Source organism: Neofelis nebulosa, chromosome 17 (assembly GCF_028018385.1).
Source record: "Neofelis nebulosa isolate mNeoNeb1 chromosome 17, mNeoNeb1.pri, whole genome shotgun sequence".
NCBI lineage: Eukaryota > Metazoa > Chordata > Mammalia > Carnivora > Felidae > Neofelis > Neofelis nebulosa.
In genome coordinates, this window is record NC_080798.1 from 11,028,330 (window position 1) to 11,046,010 (window position 17,681).

The 17,681-nt window shown below is 52.1% G+C and overlaps 1 protein-coding gene across 1 annotated transcript in view; it reads right to left on the reverse strand.

Annotated features, from left to right (window-relative positions):
* HIF3A (hypoxia inducible factor 3 subunit alpha) overlaps nucleotides 1-17,681 on the reverse strand; it is a 64,250-nt gene that overhangs the window by 33,721 nt on the left and 12,848 nt on the right. Inside the window, exon 2 of the mRNA XM_058708596.1 lies at nucleotides 16,191-16,261. Within this exon, the coding sequence (XP_058564579.1) occupies nucleotides 16,191-16,207 (17 nt within the window). The 5' untranslated portion in view covers nucleotides 16,208-16,261. The remainder of the gene's footprint in view (nucleotides 1-16,190; nucleotides 16,262-17,681) is intronic.

Consider the following 17,681-nt stretch of genomic DNA (forward strand, 5'->3'; position numbering starts at 1 on the left):
ACCAGCGTTGCCCAACAGAACTTTCTAAGTTGATGGAAATGTTCTAGATCCCTGCCGGCCCAAATGACAGCCACTGGTCCTGTGTGAGTACTGAGCACTTGAAATGTGCTCAGGGTGATTGGGGAACTGAATTCTTTTATTTTCAGTTTCTGGGGTAGCTCTTTCTTTTTCTTCTTTCTTTTCTTTTTTTTATTTTTTTAATGTTTATTTATTTTTGAGAGAGAGAGAGAGAGAGCACGAGCAGGGGAAGGACAGAGAGAGAGGGAGGCACGGAATCCGAAGCAGGCTCCAGGCCCGGAGCTGTCAGCCCAGAGCCCGATGCGGGGCTTGAACTCACAAACCATGATATCGTGACCTGAGTCGAAGTCCGGACACTCAATCGACTCAGCCACCCAGGTGCCCCTCTTTTTTTTTTTTTTTTTTTTTTTTTTTCATTGAGGCAAAATTCACATAATGGAAAATTAACTGGTTTAAGATGTATATAGTTCAGTGACATTTAGTATATTCACTGTGTTGTGGAACCATCACCTGTATCTACTTCAAAAACATTTTCATCAGCCCCAAAGAAAACTTGTCACTCTTGTCTCTGCCCTCTCCAGCTCCTGGCAACCACCAACCCTACTTTTTGTCTCTCTGGATTTATGTATTTTAGATATTTCATGTACGTGGAACTGTACATTATGTGGCCTTTTGAATTTGGCTTCTTTAACTCAGCACTATGTTTGCAAGGTTCAGACAGTAACCCAGGGTGAGCTTGTATCTCTACTTCATTTCTTTCTATGGGTGAATATTAGTCCATTGTATGGCTACACCACAGTTTGCTTACTCGTTCATCAGTTGATGGACATTTGGGTTGCTTCTGTCTTTTGGTTGTTATCAATGATGAACATTCATGGACAAGTATTTGCTTGAACACCCGTTTTCAATTCTTTGGGGTGTAGGCCTAGAAGGCGGAATTGCTGGTAATTTCTAACCTTTTGAGGAACTGTCAAGCTGTTTTCCACAGTGGTTGTACCACTTTATATTCCCACCAGCAACGAACAAGGGTTCCAATATGCGCACATCCTCGCCAACATACGGACTATGGGTCCATGATGATGAGGAAGGGAGAGGAGCCCCCCACCTACTTCTACCTGAAAGTGAGTTGTCCACTGGACCCCACCCCCACAGGGACACGTGCTTCTGGATTAAATTGGGATTGAAGTATATCTACTGGGGCACTCGGGTGGCTCAGTCCGTTGAGCATCTGACTCTTGACTTTGGCTGGGGTCGTGATCTCCGCTTCATGAGAGTGAGCCCCACATCTCTGCTTGAGATTCTCTCCTTCTCTCTCTGCCCCTCCCCTGCTCTCGCTCTTTCTCTCTCTCGAAACAAATAAACATTTTTTAAAAACCGAAGTGTATCTTTGGTTTCTTTTCTTCTCTGAATTGATGATAGAAAGCTGCTTGCCTTCTGCTCTTCTAGCTTGCTGAGTGCCCGCCCTGGAAGGATGGCAGTGTGTCCCAGGGATTGGGGGAGGGGACTCTCCCCTCACAATTAGAGGCCAGTGGTTAAGGATGCTCGGTTTGGAGTTTGGGAGGCCTGGGTCAAATCCAGGGTCTGCCGGGGCGCCTGGGTGGCGCAGTCGGTTAAGCGTCCGACTTCAGCCAGGTCACGATCTCGCGGTCCGTGAGTTCGAGCCCCGCGTCAGGCTCTGGGCTGACGGCTCGGAGCCTGGAGCCTGTTTCAGATTCTGTCTCTCCCTCTCTCTCTGCCCCTCCCCCGTTCATGCTCTGTCTCTCTCTGTCCCAAAAATTAAAAAAAAAAAAAAAAAAAAGTTGAAATCCAGGGTCTGCCACGTACATGATGCATGACTCTGGGAAAGTTACGTAGGGTCCTGATAACTCAGTTTTCCTCGTCTGTATGGTGGGGATCATAATAGTCCCTACGTCTTAGACTGTGGTGTGGATTTGGGGGGGGGAGGGGCAGAGGGAAAGAAAGAAAGAATCTCAAGCAGGCTCCATGTTCAGCGCAGCGTCCCACACGGGCCTCGATCCCACGACCGTGGGATCCCACCTGAGCCGAAATCAAGAGCTGGACGCCCAACCCCCTGAGCCACCCAGGCGCCCCTGTGGTGTGGATTTGATGAGAGCAGGCATGTGAGTGTTTCGCACAGCGCCCGCCACCTGGCGAGTTCGCGGTATGAGTTATCATTCACTCGATCGTTTACACGACCTTGAATGATACATCTACTCTCTGCCCGGTGGAGCGTCGGAGAATTTCACCGGAACTGTCCCTGCTGGCCAAGGGGCTCCAGCCTGGAGGGTGGACGAGAAAGGCTCAGACGGGCGCTTTCACTACCCATGTACGTGTCCACGCGCATACGTGTCACGTGGATGTCGGGGTCACACAGGTAGGGGTCACAAGACAGGCTGGCGTTAATGCACGTCAGTAACAAGCCACGTGGCGTAGGCCTTAAGACTGAGATCCGTGCCTTAGCCTTAGACACGCCTTGATATGAGCAGGCTTGTCGACGTGGGCACGCGGGTGAGCGTTGGCACCAGTGCGCATCTGGGTTCCGTAAAGAAGGGCACCTGGCATCAGTGAAATGGGAGGCAGCTCGCGCGCGTGCCTATATGGTCACACGCACGGAAAGGTCTCACGCACGTCCCAGGTCCCTGTACAGATGCTCGTGTGCATGCCTGTGTCGGTGCAGGTAACTGCCCGGGGCCGTGGGATGATGGGTGGATGCTGTGGCCCAGGTCCCCCTCTGGCTCCCTCAACACCCCGCCGCCCCCCGCAAGAGAATCTCCCAGGGCCCCGAGCCCCCCAGCTCACCTGCTGATACTTCTCACAGCTCCGTGAGCAGCCAGGGCGTCCCAGGAGGGGTATGTACGTGTGTAAGGTTTCTGGCAATTGGTGGCCGGGGCCAGGGGCTCCCAGCTCTTGCGACGCAGCTGCACAGCCCTGACGAGGAAGGGTTTCCTGGGTCCTCCTGGAATCGGTACGTGCGGGAAGAATCTGTGACTGTCAGAGGCTACAGCGACTCCCGTTTCATAGACAAACAGCAGGAATTTGGGGCGCGTGGGTGGCTCAGTCAGTTAAGCGGCTTCCTGAGTCTGAGCCCCGCTGTCAGCTCAGAGCCCGCTTCGGATCCTCTGTCCCCCACCCCCCCGGTGACCCTCCCCCCTCTCAAAAATAAATACACATTAACAAGAAAAAGAATCTGGATCTTTTAAAAAAAAAAAAAAGCAAGAATTTAGTTCTATTTTTAATATGCTGTGAATTTTCCAGAAAAGCAAGTCCACGCGAATCAAGGGAAGATCATACCCTGTTTGGGGCAGCAGTTGCTCTTGGGGAGCGTTGACTCTCTCGGAGAATCACATCACCAACATCCCCCCTCATCATGATAGTTGAATCCCAGACAGCAGAGCTGACCCCTCTGCTTTGGCTTCTCCTGCAACCCACATGGACATAACGAATGGTCTTATTTCGCCCTTATTCCAAAATGTCAACGGTAAAGAAAAAAACAGACATTTGACTAAATCTTGTCCTATTCACCTTAAATCTAAACCTGTAATTCACCAAGGGGCGTCTGGGTGGCTCAGTGGGTTAAGCGGCTGACTTCAGCTCAGGTCATGATCTTAGGGTGCATGAGTTCGAGCCCCGGGTCGGGCTCTGTGCTGGCAGCTGGGAGCCTGGAGCCCGCTTCGGATTCTGTGTCTCCCGCGCTCTCTCTCTCGCTCTCTGCCCCTCCCCCGCTCGTGCTCCGTCCGTCTCCAACTCTTCAAAAGTAAATAAACGGTTAAAAAAAAAAGAAAAGTTAAACTTCCAATTCGCCAAAAGCAGGAGCATCTGGCTGTGTTATGGCTGTGAGCACTGACCTAATGCAGCACCTTGGATTTCTTATAAATTACAGGCTCCCCATCGGTCATTCACAATCCCCAGATCCAAACAACTGAAAAGGAAAGGCTTGTCTGAGTGGATGGCAAAGCCTGACCTGATGCAGGCTATTTTTGGTAATCGGTGTTTATCCCACTTTGATGTGGCCAGCCCGCATTTCCCTGCAGGAATACTAAAGTGCCACCCTGACCCCAGATGGGCTCTCACGGTATATGCACCGCATATGTGCGACGCCTTTCTAGAACCTAACCACCTACCCCCTCAGTTCTTAAACACACGCATCTGTGAAGGACTGTACGTTGTAGTTTTTCATTTGTTTCTTTTTTTTTAATTTTTTTGATGTTTATTTATTTTTGAGACAGAGACAGAGTCTGAACAGGGGAGGGACAGACAGAGAGGGAGACACAGAATCTGAGACAGGCTCCAGGCTCCGGGCGGTCAGCACAGAGCCCGACGCGGGGCTCGAACCCACGAACCGTGAGATCACGGCCTGAGCCGAAGTCGGACGTTTGACTGAGCCACCCAGACGCCCCTCCTTTGTTTCTTTATATTACAGACAACATCTCACAAGGCATTTCAGTTAGAGATGATATGCACGGGTAAATTATGCTGCGCGTGAACTGAACTTCATGATAATAAAAGGGTATCTAAAATATTTTTTTTAATTTTAAGTTTATTGATTTATTTTGAGAGAGAGCGAGAGATCATGAATGGGGGAGAGAGATCATGATCTCAGAGAGAGATCAGAAAGAGAGAGAAGAATCCCAAGCGGGTTCTGCACTGTCATCGAAGAGCCTGATGCAGGCAGGGCTCGAACTCACAAATCATTAAATCATGACCTAAGCCGAAAAGAGAGCCGGACGCTCAACCGCCCCTAAAATATCTATTTTTTTTTTAAAGAAGGGCACTGGAGGGGCGCCTGGGTGGCGCAGTCGGTTAAGCGTCCGACTTCAGCCAGGTCACGATCTCGCGGTCCGTGAGTTCGAGCCCCGCGTCGGGCTCTGGGCTGATGGCCCGGAGCCTGGAGCCTGCTTCCGATTCTGTGTCTCCCTCTCTCTCTGCTCCTCCCCCATTCATGCTCTGTCTCTCTCTCTCTGTCTCAAAAATAAATAAACGTTAAAAAAAAAAAGAAGGGCACTGGATTGAATGGAGAACTGAAATTCTAACCCAGAGGTTCCCCAAGCACGGTCTGCAGACCCCTGGGGGTCTCTAAGATCCTTTCATGGGGTCCACAAGGGCAAAACCATTCCCATAATAATTCCAAGATGTTATTTGCCTGTTCTTTTCCCCAGAGTCCAGTGAACTTTCTCAGAGGCCATGTGATTGGGGATGATGTCACTGCTCTGATATTAACACGTAGTGGGTTTATTATTGCTATTTCAAAACGAATAACTAAATCTTTTAAAAATTTGTTTAAATTTATGTAAGGTAATTTTCAGGATCCTGGGAGCCAGTTTTTAAAACTTGAGTAGCTTGAAATGGGCCGTGGTGGGAGTATTTACACCATGGAAACACCGCATCACGGGGTTACTTTTCCTTCCGACAGCTGGTCCGCATAAATGAAAACTCTCTGGGGAGCCTCAGTAATTTTTTTCAGCTTATTTATTCATTATTGAGAGTGATTTTACCTGTGAATCACCATTTGTCGAAAGGTTACATGCAAAGGACTGTTACAAGCTATCACACATCCTATCACTCAATCCTCACATCTCCCCTACGAGGAAATATTATTTCCTCACTTTTGTTTCCTGAACCGTTTGAGAGTAAGCGGCCAGCATCACCCCTCACCGCCTCATCTCTGAATCTCTGGCCTGTAACTTCTGGAAACAAAGGCCCCTCTCCTATGTATAGTCTTTTGACTTCTACGCCGTCCGGGTCTCCTTCTCTCGTCCTGTCCATCCCAAAACACTCCACTCGAGCCTGTGCTCTCGCCTCTGGGACAGGACGAGACAGAATAGCCTGATTTAAATAATGAAAGAGGGAGGCAGCTGTTAGAAACTTTGAACCTGTCGGGGGAATCACCTGGGTGGCTGTCCTCCTCCCTCGGGGGACCCTCACTGTCCACTATGACCTCATGGCCCTGTCTCAGGGTGGGCCTGGGAGGCCCCACTGGCTGGCCCTGGGATATTCTGATGTTGAGTTCTTCTTGCACTGTCATCAGCGAGGGCCACAGGGCAGAGCCCCAGGATCTAAGGACCCGGGAGCTGAGACCTGGGAGTCCCTGCTCTGTTCACCTTCGAGCCGGGGGCAGGGAGGGCGCAGCAAGGCTGGGGTGGCTCAGAGAGGTGAGGCCTCCCTGAGCCTGCACCAGATACCCCACGCTTGGGTGCGAGAGAAGACACACGCTCTGGGCTGAAGTCTTGTTGGGCAGAGAAGGTCAGGGACAGTGAGGTGACAGGTCACTGCCTGGGGTGGGGCCTGCAGGATGGGATGCTGCCTGATTGATAAATCGTTGAATAAAGCCCATGAGATCTTTAAATTTTACTCAGTTGGATTTTATTTCCTTTTTTTAAAAAGATTTTATTTATTTTTTAAAATTTTTTAAACGTTTTTATTTATTTTTGAGACAGAGAGAGACAGAGCATGAACGGGGGAGGGGCCGACAGAGAGGGAGACACAGAATCGGAAGCAGGCTCCAGGCTCCGAGCCATCAGCCCAGAGCCCGAGGCGGGGCTCGAACTCAGGGACCGCGAGATCGTGACCTGAGCCAAAGTCGGACGCTTAACCGACTGAGCCACCCAGGCGCCCCAGATTTTATTTATTTTGGAGAGAGCACAAGCGAGGGAGGGGCAGAGAGGGGCGGGGGGACAGAGGATCTGAAGCGGGCTCTGTACTGACAGCAGGGAACCAGATGTGGGGCTTGAACTCACAAATCTGGAGATCATGACCTGAGGGGAAGTCTGAGGCTCAACTGACTGAGCCACCCACGTGCCCCTGGATTTTGTTTCTTAACCCTTTTCTTCCTCCAGGGACAAGAGAGGATCAGACAAGCCCTCTTCCTGTTACGGGATCGAGGAACTAGGTCGGTATTACGAAAATTGGTCCTCCCCGCCCCCCCCCCCCCGAAAAAAGATAATGAATTCAGCATCTATCCTGCCTTTTACGCAAGAACTGGACCGCAGTGTAGACAATTAAGCTGAGAAAGACAAGTATTTCTTTCTAGAAGTAGTCCAAATAGAGACACCTGGGTGGCTCAGGCCGGTTAAGCGTCTGACCCTTGATTTCGTCTCAGGTGGTGATCTCACGGTTCATGGGGTTGAGCCCCACGTCAGGCTCTGTGCTGACCGCACGGAGCCTGCTTGGGGTTCTCTCTCTGCCTCTGTCTCTGCCCCTCCCCTGCTCGCGTGCTCTCTCTTTCTCTCTCCAAATAAATAAATAGACCTAAAGAAAAATTAGTCCAACCAATAAAGGTAGAAAAAGGGGGCAGAGTGACATTATTACTATTTTGCGACTCTGAATGAATAGATCTAAGCGGCAGCTCAGCCGCCCTCGCGGCGGCCCACATTGCAGCGGGGGGGGGGGGGGGGGGGGGGGGCGGGGCAAGTGGATGGGATGCGCCTCCTAGTGGAAGTCCTGCGCACTACACGTGATGTGTCCCTCCCTTCCCTGCAAACAGGAGGAATCTCGCTCCGAGCACAGGCCCTTGGCAGAGGCCGAGACTGTGCTCCAGACTGTGGAAAACCGCAGGACAAACAACCTTGTTCCTTCATCACGTAAACTACCAGGAAACAAACAAAAAAGATGTAGGGGGAATCGACAGGCTAAAAGGCATTTAAGAGACATACTAACTGGGCGACTGGGTGGCTCAGTCGGTTGGGCATCCGACTTCGGCTCAGGTCATGATCTCACGGTCTGTGAGTTCGAGCCCTGCGTCGGGCTCTGTGCTGACCGCTCAGAGCCTGGAGCCTGTTTCGGATTCTGTGTCTCCCTCTCTCTTTGCCCCTCCCCTGTTCATGCTCTGTCTCTCTCTGTCTCAAAAATAAATAAACGTTAAAAAAAATTAAAAAAAAAAAAAAGAGACATACTAACCAATCACAGCGTCTGGACCTGATTTGGGGGGGGGGGGTTTGTTTGTTTTTTGTTTCTTTTTACTTTTTTCAGTTTTATCAAGATATAAATGACATCCAGCACCGTATAAACAAGTGTAAGGCATACAGCGTAATGATGTGACTTACATATATCGTGAAATGACGACCACGATAAGCTTAGTTAACATCTGTCATCTCGGGGTCCCTGGCCGGCTCAGTTGGAAGAGCACGTGACTTTTGATCTTGGGATCGTGAGTTCGAGCCCCACATTGGGTGTAGAGATTACTTAAATAAATAAAACTTTTTCTTTTTAATGCTGTCATTTCATATAGATAGAAGAAAAAAAATTCTTTCTCGTGATGAGGAAACGTTTAGGATCTACTCTCTTGGCAACTTTCAAATATCCCATATGGCAGTCTAACTACATAGAACTGTGGTCATGTCCTAGGTTATACTGCAGTACTCATCTGTCTTGTAACCAGAAATTTGAATCTTTTGATTAGCTTCGTCCAACCTCTCCACCCTCCCCTCCCACCATCTGGACCTAATTTGGATTTTGATTTCACACTTGCAGACCGCCGTGGAGGGAGGCTTTAAGAAACACCAACCGGGGCGCGCGGGTGGCTCAGTCGGTTAAGCGTCCGACCTCGGCTCAGGTCATGATCTCGAGGTTTGTGAGTTCGAGCCCCGTGCCGGGCTCTGTGCTGACAGCTCAGAGCCTGGAGCCTGTTTCGGATTCTGTGTCTCCCTCTGTCTCTGACCCTCCCCCGTTCATGCTCTGTCTCTCTCTGTCTCTCAAAAATAAATAAACATTAAAAAATAAAAAAAATTTAAAAAAGAAACACCAACCTTGTCAGCACTTGATCCTGGACTTCCGGCCTCCAGAATCATGAGGAAGTCAGTTTCTGTCGTTTAAGCTCCTCTCAGCCTGTGGTACCTTGTTATGGCTGCCTTGTTATGGCTGCCTTGGAAAATGGGTACAAAAGGACAAAAGGAAAAGAGAAAGGGGAACCAAGAACAGGGCCATGACTGGGGGAGGCAACAGCGTCTCCTGTGGGATGGGGTTGGCTTGAGACTCATTGAAATACCACAGGACACAGAGTCCCCTCAGCCCCCAGGAGACCCGTGGGACCCCCCCCCCCCAGAGGGCAAGGCCCTGGGGAAGAGCAGGCTCTGGAGAGAGGCCTCTGTTCTGGATGCCAAAGGAGGGCATGACCTCCTTGTGCCTCAGTTTCCTTATCTGTACAAGAGGGATCACATGGTACCTACTTGTCAGGGCTGACGTGAGACTTAAGGATCAAGGAGAACACAGGTTTTTTAACGTTTATTTATTTTGAGAGAGAGAGGGACTGCAGGGGAGGGGCATCGAGAGAGGGAGAAAGAATCCCAAGGAGGCTCCACACTGTCAGCACAGAGCCCAACATGGGGCTTGATCCCACGAACCATGAGATCATGACCTGAGCTAAAACCGAGAGTTGGACGCTTAACCCACTGAGCCACCCAGGCGCCCCAAGGGGTATAAGCCTCGAATGGCTCTCAGCACGTAATCACTCACTAAACTTGCGTGATAATATTTCCTCTCCCTTGAGAAGAAGGAGAACGAGGTGGGGCGCAACGAAGCATGCTGTACAAAAACTCAACCAGAGACAAGACCCTCCCACAAGTGTCAGGCACAAGGGCACGCTGGAAGTCACATTCTTTTTTTTTTTTTTTAATGTTTCTTTATTTTTTTTTTAATTTTTTTTTAACGTTTATTTATTTTTGAGACAGAGAGAGACAGAGCATGAACAGGGGAGGGGCAGAGAGAGAGGGAGGCACAGAATCTGAAACAGGCTCCAGGCTCTGAGCCGTCAGCACAGAGCCCGACGCGGGGCTCGAACTCACGGACCGCGAGATCATGACCTGGGCTGAAGTCGGCCGCTTAACCGACTGAGCCACCCAGGCGCCCCAATGTTTCTTTATTTTTGAGAGACAGGGAGAGACAGAGCGTGAGCAGGGGAGGAGCAGAGAGAGAGGGAGACACAGAGTCCTAAGCAGGCTCCAGGCTCTGAGCTGTCAGCACAGAGCCTGCCATTGGGCTCGAACTCACAAACTGCAAGATCATGACCTGAGCCAAAGTCAGACACTCAACCAACTGAGCCACCCAGGCGCCCCTGGAAGTCACGTTCTTGACAATGGCTACCGTGGAGCCCCTGATGTAGGCCTGAGGAGGGAGCAGTGAACTAAGGGATGCCACACCCTCCTTGACTTCAGTCACAATGCCTCGACGGTGTCTCAGTTACCTCCTAGTGCGTAACGATACGCCCCAAACTCAGTGCTGCCGAACAGCCACTGTGCTTGCTTCCCACGGAATCACAGCCAAATGGATAGTGAACTCGGGGTGGAGAAGGCTTTGGGCGGGGGCTCACTGGCCCCTTTGCCAAGAGCCATTGACTCGAAGTCAAGCCTTCCCCGGAAGGAGTCTACCTCTCCTAACCTCTGTCCAGGTGTTTCCTGGCGAGGCTGGAGGTGGGCTGGGCTCCAGGCCTGGTCGTGTTTACCAAAGAAGAGGGTGAGGTCAGGGCACCAGAGGAACCCATGCTACCCAGGACAGGGCTGAGCTTGGTGTCTCTGAGACAGGAGGAGGCTGGCCGGCTTTCCGGGGCCGGGAACATGGTCTCACAGGGCAGCTGAGCGAGGCCCTCGGGGAGGAGGAGGAGGGAGATCGGGACAAGGTATGGAAGTGGGGGTGGGGGTGGGTCTTGGAGGCCGTGCTGGGGGCGGGGCCAGGGCTCTCGGACACTGGAGGCCGCCAATCTGACAGCAGTGAGGCTTTGGGGTCAGACAGCCCCGAGTCTCAATCCTGTCCCCGTACCTTCCGAAGGCGCCAAGATGCCGTTCGCAGGTAGTATTACCCGCCTCCATTTTTGATGTCAGGTCCTGACGGCTTCAGGCCCCATACCCCCGGCTTCTGCTTCGCGTGGGCAGACGGACCTATGAGAGAGCCAGTACTCTCCCTCTCTTGGTACCGGCAGGAAGTTCCAAGCGCTTAAACCCGTCCCACATCCAGGAACCCTCATCGGCCCCAAGTCCTAGCCCAAAGGAAGGCCAAAGCCACCCGCTTCAGTCATCTCACGTGGACTTCCCTCCGGACTGCTCATGAGCCCTGCCCTGTACCGTTGCTCTCTGTGTGCACGATCAACTCTATTTTGGACGGGTGTCATCTGTCCCACGTCAATATAAATTCCCCGGGCAGGGACTGTCCGGCCTTCAACAGGAGACACTAGACCCTCAAATAAAAAGTTCCACCACCAGGGGCGCCGGAGTGGTTCAGTCAGGTAAGCCTCCCGACTTCAGCTCTGGTCATGATCTCAAAGGTCGTGGGTTCGAGTCCTGAGTCGGGCTCTGTGCTGACAGCTCAGAGCCTGGAGCCTGCTTCGGATTCTATATCTCCCTCTCTCTCTCTCTGCTCCTCCCTCCTCGTGCACTCTGTCTCTCCCTCTCAAACAAAAATAAAAAACATTAAACATTAAAAAAAAAAAAGTTTCACATGGGGCGCCTGGGTGGCTCAGTCGGTTAAGCGGCCGACTTCGGCTCAGGTCACGATCTCGCGGTCCGCGAGTTCGAGCCCCGCGTCGGGCTCTGGGCTGACGGCTCAGAGCCTGGAGCCTGCTTCCGATTCTGTGCCTCCCTCTCTCTCTGCCCCTCCCCCGTTCATGCTCTGTCTCTCTCTGTCTCAAAAATAAATAAACTTAAAAAAAAATTAAAAAAAAAAAGTTTCACAACCAGCTGCCTTCTTGTCCCCCATCCCAGCCCTGGCCACTCTTGTCCAGGCATGAGGCAACCATCTGTACTGCTCCTAGAGTTCTACGGGGAAACAGACTAGGGCTGCCGTGGCCAACGCCGTGTACCCAGTTGTCGGGACTCTGTCCCTTTCCTCCTCAGGATGCTCAGGGTCTCACAGGAAGTCACAGTATCTCCCACCCCCACCCTGGGTCCCAGGACACGGGGAAGACCCCAGCAAAGGGACCCACCGCAGGTCACAGACACAGTCTGGACTGTCCTCCCGGCCCACCTCCATCAGTCCTTGGCCAGCTCCTCCAGAAAGGACAGGAAGGTCCTGCCCTCAGCCCTTCCCGAGGGAGAGGCCCCGGGTGCGTGTTCCCACACCTCTTGGGTACCGCTGGCAAATCTGTACCTTCTGGAATGTGCAACAGAAAAGGACATTCCCTTTCCTCCCGTCACCGGCTTCCTACTTCGCTCCAGGAGAAAATACCTGCGTCTCCCTCCTGGCATCCTGAGGGCATTCTTTCCATCGTGGTTCAGGAGGCCCTCCCAGGTGAAGAGCAGGAAATACCTCCTCCCATCCACTTGTACAAGAATATCTGTAGCAGAATTATTCGTAATAGCCTCAAGCTGGGAACAACCTGAATGTCTATCAGCTGGCGAATGGGTGTGGTGTGGGTCTCAGCCTTTATCTGCTGGGAACGCCTGAAGGGCTCACCCGGGCGCCCGTGCCATTGTGGTGAGTCCCCACTGGCATTTCCCCAACCGCAGCCAGCGTGGTGGCTGGATCTGCCTTTGTGGGCGTTTTTTTTTTTTCATGTTTATTTACTTTTGAGAGAGAGAGAGAGGAGAAAGAGTGTGAGCGAGGGAGGGGCAGACAGAGAGGGAGACAGAGAATCTGAAGCAGGCTCTGAGCTGTCAGCACAAGGCCCAACGTGGGGCTTGAACCCACAAACCGTGAGATCATGACCTGAGCTGAGGTCGGACACTCAACCAACTGCTGAGCCACCCCGGTGCCCCCACCCTTGTATTTCTTATTATGATCCCAGAACACGCGTCGGCAACAACCACCAGGGAACTGTGAATAAGACTGATCACGCACAAGTCAGAGAGGGTACGCGGCTTGCCCAGGGACACACGGCGAGGTCCCAGGTAGCGAGAGAGGGAAGATGCACGCACCCGGGGCTCTGTTTCTACTAGGGGCCGAGGATGCGGTGTCTAGGGTTTCACAGGTTCACTCTTTCTGGGTGAATTTAAAGCCTAAGAGCAGGGGGCACTTGGGTGGCTCAGTCGGTTAAGCATCTGACTCTTGGTTTCGGCTCCGGTCATGATCTCACAGTTCGTGAGTTTGAGCCCCGCGTCGGGCTCCACACCGACAATCCAGAACCTGCTTGCGGTTCTGTCTCTCCCTCTCTCTCTCTCTGCCCCCCCCCCCGGCTCATGCGCATGCGCTCTCTCTCTCCCTCTCTCAAAATAAATAAAGCGTAACATCAGGAGCTGCACTCAACCCGTCAATTATATAGGTTACCCCAGACTTCCTAAAGAGGAATTTCATGGCGAGGGGGGTGGCCTGGTTCCTTATCCGGTTATTTTTTTCCCCTCTGCAATTCCATATTGCTAATTTCATTCTCCCACATAAAAACCATGGTTCCTCCCCGAACATCCACAGATGCTGTCTGTCCGCTCAGTTCTACCCACAAAACGATTATACCATAAAAAGATTTTGGTTTGGATAAGAGTCTGAATCACTGACTTTCTCATATGTCATCACGACGCAATTATTACCACTGTGTTTTAAGCTTATTACCCTGTATTTTCCCTTTTTTATGTTTATTTACTTCTTTTGAAAGAGACAGAGGAAGGGAGAGAGGGAGAAGGAAAGAGTGTGAGCAGGGAAGGAGCCGAGAGAGAGGGAGACAGAGAATCCCAAGCAGGTTCCGTGCTGTCAGTGCAGAGCCTGACTCGGGGCTCCAACTCACGAACCGAGATCACGGCCTGAACCAAAATCCAGAGTTGGACACTTAACCGACTGAGCCACCCAGGCGCCCCAGGAACACAATACACCTTAAAATATTTACTGAGAGATTCATGACCTTGTAACTGGGGAACGTTGTGTGGTACGTTACACTGAAAAAAAAAGTGAGATGTTTTCATTTCTCTCTCTCCGTATACAGGTGTGGATTGTTTTAAAAAAGTACTTAGTGCGTTTGCAAGCACGTTCTGCACCAGTGGCCACCATTTCATCGTGAAGCCGGGTGAGGGGAGTACGGAGCTCATGAGCTGACCAAATCATGGGGATCTGGATGGAGCGAGGAAGGTCAGCACTGCAAGAGTCTCCCCCGCATCATCCCCTCCCCGGTCACCTCCACCCCTCGAGAATGAGGATCTTCTCTCCAACCCGATGAGTTCATCATCTCACAAGCTCTGCAAGGTTGACCCTGCTACGGTCTCATTCACGGCCCTGTGGGCCCAGAAATGCATCAACCGGGGCCACTTCAAGTCCTGTTCCAAGCCTGGAGACACCAGGACATTTCATCGTCCCGGGACACGCGTCTCTAAGTTTTGGTGGTGGCTTTGGAGGGAGTGTCCCTCTCCACCTCAGACATGATGGGGACAGCCCCGTCCCCCCAACCTGAGCCCAGGTTCAGAGTCCCTCCTCCACCCCCCGGCCCACAGGAAAAGAGCAAGAGAACTGAGTGCCAATCCTTAGTCCCAGTGCTTGCCCTTGCCCATAATCCCCCCGCATCTGACCCAGAAGGGATGCTGTCAAAACCCTGATGTGAAATTGGAAACTGGTCGTGAGGCTAAATACGGGTGGGTCTGAACCCTGAGGACGTAGCATAAAAAAGAGAGGAGAGGGGGGCGCCTGGGTGGCGCCGTCGGTTGAGCATCCGACTTCAGCTCAGGTCACGATCTCGCGGTCCGTGAGTTCGAGCCCCGCGTCGGGCCCTGGGCTGACGGCTCGGAGCCCGGAGCCTGTTTCCGATTCTGTGTCTCCCTCTCTCTCGGCCCCTCCCCCGTTCATGCGCTGTCTCTCTCTGTCCCAAAAAATAAATTAAAAACGTTGAAAAAAAAATTAAAAAAAAAAAAAAAAAAAAGGAGAGGAGAGGAAATTGGGAAGGTCACAGAAGTGGCAGGACAAAGGAGAGCCTAGAGAGACTCCAGGGGCTAAATGAAGACTTGATTCTGATTCTGCCGTATTCCCAGTCTCCTCAGAGCCCGCCTCACCCCCGCCTGTGTCCGCCCAGCACTTGATCTGCTAGTCTGAGAACTGGCCCTGTGTTTCCTGGGGTGGGGGCCCCCATATGGCCACACTCCGAGTGCCCCACCTCCCACTTCTGATCTTCTCCAGCTCAGTTCCGAGCAGAGTTGCACCCAGCCCCCTCCCGGAGAGAAGTTCTGGTGAGGGATGGTTTGAAATGGCGTCCAGATCCCCCTTTTCACTCTGGAATGAACCTCCTTCCCCTCTCCTTCCCTTCCTGATCCCAGGGTTTGTGGGATAATGCACTTTTCAAATTGTGAAAGACATTAGGGACCCTTGGGTGGCTCAGTCCGCTAAGCATCCGACTCATGATTTCAGTGCAGGACATGATCCCAGGATCATGGGATCGAGCCCCGCGTGAGGCTCTGTGCTGACAGCACAGAACCTGCTGGGGATTCTCTCTCTCCCCCTCTCTCTCTCTCTCTCTGGCCCTCCCCCACATGCACACACTCTCTCTCAAAATAAATAAACTTAAAAAAGAATACATTCTGAGACCTTAAAAGTATTTTCTATGTATTAATTTCATTTTTCAACAATTTTATATCAAAATTGGGACAGAAAAGGGAGGTGCTCTGGGTCACTGAGGTGGTGTCTCCCCAAACAGGGTGCAAATAGGCGCCTCCCTCCCGGGCTTTCTCAAAGGTTCCAGACCTTTGGCTCACTGACTGAGCCACCCAGGTGCACCTGAGATGACATTTAGTTCAAACATCCCAGCCTCCCATCCATCAACGTTGATTCAGGAGGGCCCTGAAGAGTCCTCTGAGGGGGAAGGTCAGGGTCTTATGGATTGTCCACTTTGACCCTGTCCTCTATGTTGTGTTACTAAGTCCAGATCTGTCAGTTTCCAGAATCCCATAATGCCGACATGTTTGGTTTATTCCAAAGAAATCATTGTGGAGGCAAATAAATTCTTCCCGGGTGAGCGTCCAAACTCCCACACCACTGCTTACTGGCCGTGGGGCCAAGGGGTGAGTCCAGCCCTGGGTTTGGGATTCCAGGAGAGGCGAATTTTTGCTCCCGGGGGGGTGGCCGTTCCCGCCTGGTCCACGCTCGCGCTGCCCTGCCCCATCCCCGATGCCCGCCAGGGGGCGTAGCGGTCCGGTCCTCCCTCCTCCGGGCAAGAGGAGTCAGGAGGTACTCAGCACTGACCACTCCTCCTTCCCTATGGATGGTGGCCCAACCCCCAGTCCCACACCCTGGCGAGGTCGACGCAAGAACCCCAGGCTTTGTGATAAACATGGGATTTTACTCACTGAAACCAGGCGACCATGGTGAGTATCTTGAAATGCGTTCATACGTTGAAAAAGCGGGCATACCTCGCCACCTGTGAGAGCAGAGAAACGACCCAGGTCCACCATTTATGGCCTTCCCAAACTGTCAAGCTCCCCTGATGACAATCTAGGTAAAACTGTAGCATGTACGGAGTCTCTTGCGTTTTGCATCTGGCCAGAAAAGGGCCTAAGGTCTTGAAAAATATGTCAGGGCAGTGTCCCCAGGGCCAGCCTGGGGATTGCACCTAGTGATACTGTGTAGGGGTAAGGGTGGGGGGGGGGGTCAGGGCCCTGGGGACTTCCCAGAGCACAATAATCTCTCAGGATTGTCCAGAATCATAGAAAGGGGACCAGCCACCCTACGCAGGAGAGAGTCAGGCTGAGCGTCTCCTGTCCCCACACACAACTCCATGTTCCACACCCAACTCAACAACAGACCCCTCTCTCCAGGATCATTCAGGAAGCAGAATCCAGCAGTCAGCGGACACTGAAGAGGGACAGAGAAAGTGAGCAGGAGAGAGACAGACAGAGATGGAGGGACAGACAGAATGTGGGCAGAGGAGTGGAAAAGAGAGGCCTGAGAAGGAAGCTCTCCTCTCCCGCCCCACATCGCCCCCTTTCGGGCCTGCTTCCTCTGGCAGCGGCATTCTCCAAACTGTGGGTCTCACCACCTCGGTAGCGGGCTGTACAACCCCTTGAGTTCGTCTTGAATGATACGTTTTACAATCAAAATAGATTAGAAAATGGTTATTAGGTGCCCCACAGAATCGTATCAAGTGCTGTTTACTGAAACTCCTCAGGGCCGTTGTAAACCTTGGCGGCCAAATGGTTCGATACTCAGTAACGGAGCGGGCTCCAGGCGAGAGCCCCGCTTTCAGACTGGGCTGCCCGTCTTGTTTCCCAGTTGAGGGCCCATCTCTCGCGGCCTGGATTCAATGCACTTCCTGGGGAGACGCAGGGCAGGCCTGGACACAGGCCTGGTTGCCTCACCAACATCCGAAGTACAGTAGAGGCATGGAGACCAGCCAGGGTGACGGTGACAGCACAGACCACGGGGCATGGCTTGGAGAGGTCTCTGAGGAGGGACAGCCAAGCAAGGCCCCAGCCGCATGCTCCAGGGCCCAGAGCCTCATCTCTCCAAGGAGCTGAGTCACAAAAGGGCAGGAAGGTGGAGGGAGATCCGCACAGGACTGATTTGCCTATTTTTGATTTTTCATGTTGTTAGAATAATACTGGGTGGCTCGGTCGGTTAAACACCCGACTCTTGATTTCGGCTCAGGTCACGATCTCACAGTTCGCGAGATCAAGCCTTACATTGGGCCCTGCGCTGACCGCGGGAGCCTGCTTGGGACTCTCTGTCTCCCTCTCTCTCTGCCCCTCCCCCAGCCTCTCTCTCAAAATAAATAAATGAACTTTAAAAAAATACGAATACAATACGCGGTCCTCTGCTTTGTCTGGCTTCTTTCACCTGTT